Source organism: Leucoraja erinacea, chromosome 10, assembly GCF_028641065.1.
Source record: "Leucoraja erinacea ecotype New England chromosome 10, Leri_hhj_1, whole genome shotgun sequence".
In the NCBI taxonomy this organism is placed as follows: Eukaryota; Metazoa; Chordata; class Chondrichthyes; order Rajiformes; family Rajidae; genus Leucoraja; species Leucoraja erinaceus.
In genome coordinates, this window is record NC_073386.1 from 52,371,623 (window position 1) to 52,380,471 (window position 8,849).

General features: G+C 45.0%; 1 protein-coding gene across 1 annotated transcript in view; it reads left to right on the top strand.

Moving 5' to 3' along the window:
• The window catches only part of nos1apa (nitric oxide synthase 1 (neuronal) adaptor protein a), a 214,920-nt gene extending 207,408 nt beyond the window's left edge, over positions 1-7,512 (top strand). The window contains exon 7 of the mRNA XM_055642310.1: positions 7,096-7,512. Coding sequence (XP_055498285.1) covers positions 7,096-7,140 — 45 coding nt within the window. The 3' untranslated portion in view covers positions 7,141-7,512. The remainder of the gene's footprint in view (positions 1-7,095) is intronic.
• The last annotated feature ends 1,337 nt before the right edge of the window (positions 7,513-8,849 follow it).

Below are 8,849 nucleotides of genomic sequence, written 5' to 3' on the forward strand. Positions count from 1 at the left end.
ATCTTCTAAATTCTAGAGAGTATAAACCAAGTCTATCCAGTCTTTCTTCATAAGACAGTCCTGACATCCCAGGAATCAGTCTGGTGAACCGTCTCTGCACTCCCTCTATGGCAATAATGTCCTTCCTCAGATTTGGAGACCAAAACTGTACGCAATACTCCAGGTGTGGTCTCACCAAGACCCTGTACAACTGCAGTAGAACCTCTCTGCTCCGAATACTCAAATCCTTTTGCAATGAAAGCTAACATACCATTCGCTTTCTTTACTGCCTGCTGCACCTGCATGCCTACCTTCAATGACTGGTGTACCATGACACCCAGGTCTCGCTGCATCTCCCCCTTTCCCAATCGGCCACCATTTAGATAATAGTCTGCTTTCCTGTTTTTGCCACCAAAATGGATAACCTCACATTTATCCACATTATACTGCATCTGCCAAACATTTGCCCACTCACCCAGCCTATCCAAGTCACCCTGCAGTCTCCTAGCATCCTCCTCACAGCTAACACTGCCCCCCAGCTTAGTGTCATCCGCAAACTTGGAGATATTGCCTTCAATTCCCTCATCCAGATCATTAATATATATTGTAAATAGCTGGGGTCCCAGTACTGAGCCTTGGGGTACCCCACTAGTCACTGCCTGCCATTGTGAAAAGGACCCGTTTACTCCTACTCTTTGCTTCCTGTTTGCCAGCCAGTTCTCTATCCACATCAATACTGAACCCCCAAAGCCTTGTGCTTTAAGTTTGTATACTAATCTCTTATGTGGGACCTTGTCGAAAGCCTTCTGGAAGTCCAGATACACCACATCCACTGGTTCTCCCCTATCCACGCTACTAGTTACATCCTCGAAAAATTCTATAAGATTCGTCAGACATGATTTACCTTTCGTAAATCCATGCTGACTTTGGCCAATGATTTCACCACTTTCCAAATGTGCTGCTATCCCATCTTTAATAACTGACTCTAGCAGTTTCCCCACTACCGATGTTAGACTAACTGGTCTGTAATTCCCCATTTTCTCTCTCCCTCCCTTCTTAAAAAGTGGGGTTACGTTTGCTACCCGCCAATCTTCAGGAACTACTCCAGAATCTAAAGAGTTTTGAAAGATTATTACTAATGCATCCACTATTTCGGGAGCTACTTCCTTAAGTACTCTGGGATGCAGCCTATCTGGCCCTGGGGATTTATCGGCCTTTAATCCATTCAATTTACCCAACACCACTTCCCGGCTAACCTGGATTTCACTCAATTCCTCCAACTCCTTTGACCCGCGGTCCCCTGCTATTTCCGGCAAATTATTTATGTCTTCCTTAGTGAAGACGGAACCAAAGTAGTTATTCAATTGGTCCGCCATATCCTTGTTCCCCATGATCAACTCACCTGTTTCTGACTGCAAGGGACCTACATTTGTTTTAACTAATCTCTTTCTTTTCACATATCTATAAAAACTTTTGCAGTCAGTTTTTATGTTCCCTGCCAGTTTTCTTTCATAATCTACTTTTCTTTTCCTAATTAAGCCCTTTGTCCTCCTCTGCTGGTCTTTGAATTTCTCCCAGTCCTCCGGTATGCTGCTTTTTCTGGCTAATTTGTACGCATCATCCTTCGCTTTGATACTATCCCTGATTTCCCTTGTTATCCATGGATGTACTACCTTCCCTGATTTATTCTTTTGCCAAACTGGGATGAACAATTTTTGTAGTTCATCCATGCAGTCTTTAAATGTCTTCCATTGCATATCCACCGTCAACCCTTTTAGAATTAATTGCCAGTCAATCTTGGCCAATTCACGTCTCATACCCTCAAAGTTACCTTTCTTTAAGTTCAGAACCATTGTTTCTGAATTAACAATGTCACTCTCCATCCTAATGAAGAACTCAACCATATTATGGTCACTCTTGCCCAAGGGGGCACGTACAACAAGATTGCGAACTAACCCTTCCTCATTACTCAATACCCAGTCTAAAATAGCCTGCTCTCTCGTTGGTTCCTCTACATGTTGATTTAGATAACTATCCCGCATACATTCCAAGAAATCCTCTTCCTCAGCACCCCTGCCAATTTGATTCACCCAATCTATATGTAGATTGAAGTCACCCATTATAACCGTTTTGCGTTTGTCGCACGCATTTCTAATTTCCTGTTTGATACCATCTCCAACTTCACTACTACTGTTAGGTGGCCTGTACACAACACCCACCAGCGTTTTCTGCCCCTTAGTGTTTTGCAGCTCTACCCATATCGATTCCACATCCTCCAAACTAATGTCCTTCCTTTCCATTGCATTAATCCCCTCTCTAATCAGTAACGCTACCCCACCTCCTTTTCCATTCTGTCTATCCCTCCTGAATATTGAATATCCCTGGATGTTCAGCTCCCAGCCTTGGTCACCCTGGAGCCATGTCTCCGTGATCCCAACTATATCATAGTCATTAATAGCTATCTGCACATTCAACTCATCCACCTTATTACGAATGCTCCTTGCATTGAGACACAAAGCCTTCAGGCTTGTTTTTACAACACTCTTACCCCTTATACAAGTCGAAACAAGGAATATATGTTGAAACAAGGAATTACAGATGCTGGTTAATACACAAAAGAACACAGAGTACTGGGGTCACTCAGCAGGTCAGGCAGCATCTCTGGAGAACATGGAGGGGTGATGATTCAGTCTGACAAAGGGTCCCGACCCGAAACGTCACCTATCCACGTTCTCCAATTCGGCTTTTAACTTGGACTCTCGATGTCTGCGGTATTTTGCTCTTCTGCTGTTTCAATGTGCAACACTCAGACCATCCTCCAAATTCAAACCAAGCAAACTCAAACCTTTATTTCCTGTTTATTTATTTATTTATTTGATATTTATTTTATTAGAAGCAATTGTACAAGGAGAAAGTAATCGACATAACAGTTATACAATTTTCGTACCGCTTCAATTTTTAACATTTTATAAACCAGTAACTAAATCGGAAAAAAAGGAAAAAGGAAAAAAGGCAAAACTCAAACCTTTAGACTTTACTTTAGAGATACAGCACAGAAACAGGCCCTTTGGCCCACCAAGTCCACGCCAACCAGCGATCATCCCGTACATTAGCACCATCCTACACGCTGAATTACAATTTACAATTAACCTACAATTTACAATTAACCTTGGGGCATGGGAGGTAACAGGAGCACTCGCAGAAAACCCACTTGGAGAAGGTACAGACAGAACCCGTGGTCGGGATCGAACCCGGCTCTCTGGTGCTGTGAGGCAGTAATTCTACTGCTGAGCCACCATGTTGTTGGTTCTTTGAAGGCTGAAATCCCTGGGGGATGTTTCCTGGGAAAGCCCAACTTTTAAGCATTTGTTGTTCATTTTGTGGGATTAAAAAAAAAAAAGAAACTCTTTAGCAGCTTTAGCTTTTTTGGAGAGGTCTAAAAGTGCTTGATTTGATGCAGTAATTTATCTCTTGTGCTTTGAGCCGGCACTGTTGCTATGGCAATGGCCCTTTTCATCCATTGAGAAGGGCAGTGTACATTTATAGAGCACCATGGTCTCCAAGAGGACTCAACACTATCTGGATTCCAATTAAAGCCAGAGCCTTTAACATCTCTTAACTCAATAGTCAGCGGGGAAGAGAACATTCCACAGGCTAGGTTTGTTCAAAACTCATCACCATGGTGACTTGGTTTTGGTGAATTTTCAGGCGTTTTGTTTAGCTTAGTTTAGAGATACAGCGCGGAAACAGGCCCTTCGGCCCAACGAGTCAACTCCGACCATCGATACACTAGCCCTATCCTACACACGAGGGGACAATTCACAATTTTATCTAAGCCATTTGACCTATAAAACCTGTACGCCTTCGGAGTGTGGGAGAAAACCAGGGCAACCGGAGAAAACCCACGTGGTCACAGAGAGAATGTACAAACACTGTGTAGACAGCACCCATAGCCAGGATCGAACCCGCAACAGCTCTATCACTGCACCACTCTGCCAATTACAGGTGGGATTGGATGAATAGACTTTGTAGGGAGTTAAAACCCAAAGTGGTGACGAGACACAGGAAGTGAGAGGCAGTTAGTCAGGCCTGTTAGACACAAAATGCTGGAGTAACTCAGCGGGGCAGGCAGCATCTCTGGGGAGAAGGAAAAAGTGACGTTTCGGGTCGGAACCTTTCTTCAAAGAAGAAATCTGAAGAGTCTGAAGAAGAGTTCCAACCAAACATATCACCCATTCCTTCTCTCCACAGATGCTGTCTGGCCCGCTGAGTTACTCCAGCATTTTGGCGTAAATCTTTGGTCTATCTTTGGTGTAAACCAGCATCTGCAGTTCTTTTCCACACATTTAGTAGCGTCTGTGTTGGTTGTCACTAATCTTCAGAGGAGTCTTAAGTGCAACCCCAGTCTTCAGAACCGCTGTCTCATGTTGAGGGGTGGCCCATATCCCAACGGCAGGTCTGGATCACCCGCTGCGGGGCCGAGAACCTGCCCGGAGTGGGGGAAACCACCGAGCCCGACCCCTGCTCACCCAGGAGAGGAGTTGGAGGGAGTTGGTGACTTAGAGGGTGGCGGGTATATGGAATGAGCTGCCGGAGGAGGTAGTTGAGGTATAGCGCCCTCCATAATGTTTGGGACAAAGACCCATCATTTATTTATTTGCCTCTGTACTCCACAATTTGAGATTTGTAATAGAAAAAATCACATGTGGTTAAAGTGCACATTGTCAGATTTTATTAAAGGGTATTTTTATTCATTCTGGTTTCACCATATAGAAATTACAGCTATGTTTATACATAGTCCCCCCATTTCAGGGCACCATAATGTTTGGGACACATGGCTTCACAGGGGCTTGTAATTGCTCAGGTGTGTTTAATTGCCTCATTGATGCAGGTACAAGAGAGCTCTCAGCACCTAGTCTTACCTCCAGTCTTTCCATCACCTTTGGAAACTTTTATTGCTGTTTATCAACATGAGGACCAAAGTTGTCCCAATGAACGTCAAATAAGCCATTGTGAGATTGAGAAACAAGAATAAAACTGTTAGAGACATCAGCCAAACCTTAGGCTTACCAAAATCAACTGTTTGGAACAACATTAACAAGAAAGAGAGCACTGGTGAGCTTACTAATCATAAAATGACTGGCAGGCCAAGGAAGACCTCCGCAGCTGATGACAGAAGAATTCTCTCTATAATTAAATAATTCTCTCTATAAGTTAAAAATCCAAACACCTGTCCGACAGATCAGAAACACTCTTCAGGGGTCAGGTGTGGATTTGTCAATGACCACTATCCGCAGAAGACTTCATGACAGAATACAGAGGCTGCACTGCAAGATGCAAACCACTGGTTAGCCGTAAAAACAGGATGGCCGGGTTACAGTTTGCCAAGAGGTACTTAAAAGAGCAACCACAGTTCTGGAAAAAGGTCTTGTGGACAGATGAGACAAAGTTTAACTTATATCAGAGTGATGGCAAGAGCAAAGCATGGAGGAGAGAAGGAACTGCCCAAGATCCAAAGCATACCACCTCATCTGTGAAACACGGTGGTGCGGGGGTTATGGCCTGGGCATGTATGGCTGCTGAAGGTACTGGCTGACTTATCTTCATTGATGATACAACTGCTGATGGTAGTAGCATAATGAGTTCTGAAGTGTATAGACATATCTGCTCAAGTTCAAACAAATGCCTCAAAACTAATTGGCCAATGGTTCATTCTACAGCAAGACAATGATCCCAAACATACTGCTAAAGCAACAAAGGAGTTTTTCAAAGGAAAAAAATTGTCAATTCTTAAGTGGCCAAGTCAATCACCCAATCTGAACCCAATTGAGCATGCCTTTTATATGCTGAAGAGAAAACTGAAGGGCACAAGCCCCCAAAACAAGCATAAGCTGAAGATGGCTGCAATACACGCCTGGCATCGCCAGAGAAGACACCCAGCAACTTCAAGCAGTCATTGCATGCAAAGGATATGCAACAAAATACTAAACATGACTACTTTCATTTACATTACATTGCTGTGTCCCAAATATTATGGTGCCCTGAAATGGGTGGACTATATTAAACAATATTTAAAGGACACTTAGACAGGTGCATGGATAAGAAAGGTTTAGAGGGACATGAATCAAATGTAGGCAGATGGGACTAGTGTAGATGGGGCATCTTGGTAGGCATGGATGAGTTGTGCTGAAGGGCCTGTTTCCATGCTGTATGACTCTATTTACGTTTGATATACCTGAACGGTTTGGGCAGTATGCAAAACAAAGATTTAAGTCATAGAGTGATACAGCGTGGAAACAGGCCCTTCGTCCCAACTTGCTCACACAGGCCAACATGTCCCACTACACTACACTAGTCCCACCTGCCTGCGTTTGGTCCATATTCCTACAAGCCTGTCCTATCCATGTACCTATCTAACTGTTTCTTAAACGTTGGGATAGTCCCAGCCTCAACTGCCTCCTCTGACAGCTTGTTCCATAAGGGCCTGTCCCACAGGCGATTTTTTAGGCGACTAGGCTGTCGCCATGCGGTTGCCGGGGTGTAGCCTGTATGGTCGTGAGGAGTCTCCTCAGTCGCCCAAAGAGTCGTAGCATTTTTCTGGTCGCCGCTGGATTTTGAAATGTTCAAAAATTTTTGCCGACCGTGGGCTTGTCATAGCTTGACTTCTCCTGACGTAGGTGCTGTCGTAGGTTGTCGCCAGGATGGTGTAGGTTGTCGCCGTTGCTGGCTTCGGTGAATTCCATTGTCGTAGTCGCTGGCAGTCGCCTAAAAAATCGCCTAAGTGGGACAGGCCCTATACACCCACCACCCTTTGTGTGAAAAGGTTACCCCTCCGATTCCTATTAAATCTTTTCCCCTTCACCTTAAACCTATTTTCTCTGGTCCCCCTTGATTCCCCTACTCTGGGCAAGAGACTCTGAGCATCTACCCAATCTATTGGTCTCATGATTTCATATACACAGCTTTTCACTGTCCCCTATTACTGTACACATAACAATAATAAACCTAAATCTAAATTAACAGTTTGCTGCTGAGCTACGGAGAGCTGGTCCTTGTCACAACTGTGAAGGTGAATGTGCCTTAATGAAGTTTAAAATATCTGTTTTATGTTAATAGAAGGGTCAGAATTGGCAGACAGCTGCAGTGCGATTCTTCAATTAAGGACCAAGGCATCCGGTACTTTTGCCTAACGGAGGCAGATGGAAGTGTCATTTCAAGTCTTTTGCACATTCATCAGCATCGCAGCACATCATGAAGCTATATATTAATTGATAGTTTGAGCAAAGTATCTATTTATCCAGCATCGTTCATGTCACGAAAGGTTCTAAAGCGAGTGAAGTCTCCGTGACGCAACGCTTATGTCGTCTGGTGGATGTCAAGGTACTCAGATCATCTCCAGCAAGAGTCCCACAAGCATCAGTGAGATCATTCAGATTCAGATTCAAATTTATTGTCATTGTGCAGTGTACAGTACAGAGACAACGAAATGCAGTTAGCATCTCCCTAGATGAGCAACATAGAATATGAGCAATAAATAAATATATTTACGTGCACAGTCATAGTAGTGCAATTATTTTTTTCCTGGGGTTGGCAATCACCGAGGTACGTTGTTGAGTAGAGTGACAGCCACCGGGAAGAAGCTGTTCCTGGACCTGCTGGTCCGGCAACGGAGAGACCTGTAGCGCCTCCCGGATGGTAGGAGGGTAAACAGTCCATGGTTGGGGTGAGAGCAGTCCTTGGCGATGCTGAGCGCCCTCCGCAGACAATGCTTGCTTTGGACAGACTCAATGGAGGGGAGCGAGGAACCGGTGATGCGTTGGGCAGTTTTCACCACCCTCTGCAGTGCTTTCCGGTCGGGGACAGAGCAGTTGCCATACCATACTGTGATACAGTTGGTAAGGATGCTCTCGATGGTGCAGCGGTAGAAGTTCACCAGAATCTGAGGAGACAGATGGACCTTCTTCAGTCTCCTCAGGAAGAAGAGACGCTGATGAGCCTTCTTGACCAGAGTTGAGGTATTGTGGGCCCAAGAGAGGTCATCGGAGATGTTGACCCCCAGGAACCTGAAGCTGGAAACACGTTCCACCTCCGTCCCGTTAATGTGGATGGGGGTGTGCGTGCCGCCTCTGGACTTCCTGAAGTCTACAATGAGCTCCTTGGTCTTCTTGGAGTTATGGGCCAGGTTGTTGTCAGTGCACCATGCTGCTAGGAGCTGGACCTCCTCTCTATAGGCCTGCGGTCTGTTGGGTAGAAAGTCCAATATCCAGTTGCAGAGGGAGGGGTCGATGCCCAGGTCACCGAGTTTGGTGATCAGTTTAGAGGGTATAATGGTGTCGAATGCCGAGCTGTAGAAACTAGGAACTGCAGAAGCTGGTCTACAAAAAAATAAAAAAGCACAACGTGCCGGAGTAACTCAGCGGGTCAAGCTACGACTCTGGAGAACATGGATAGGATATGATACCCTACGATACGATCGAACTTTATTTATCCCAGGAGGGAAATTGATCTTCCAACAGTCATAAAACACAATATTATACATGAAACATGAAATTAAAGCGACGAATGGAGAGGATTGGGGGTGTGCAAACAATGAGGGGTGTGGGAGTCAGTCTACCCCATGACATAAGGGGGAGGAGTTGTACATTTTGATAGCCATGGGGAAGAAGGATCTCCTGTGGCGTTTTGTCCTGCATCTTGGTGGAACCAGTCTGTTGCTAAAGGTGCTCCTCAGCTTGACCAGTGTGTCATGGAGGGGGTGAGTTGTATTGTCCAGGATGCTCTGCAGTTCGAGGAGCATCCTCCCCTCAAAGACCACCTCCCATGGTAGGTGACTTTCTCAAACTGAAACGTCACCTGTCCATGTTGTTTTC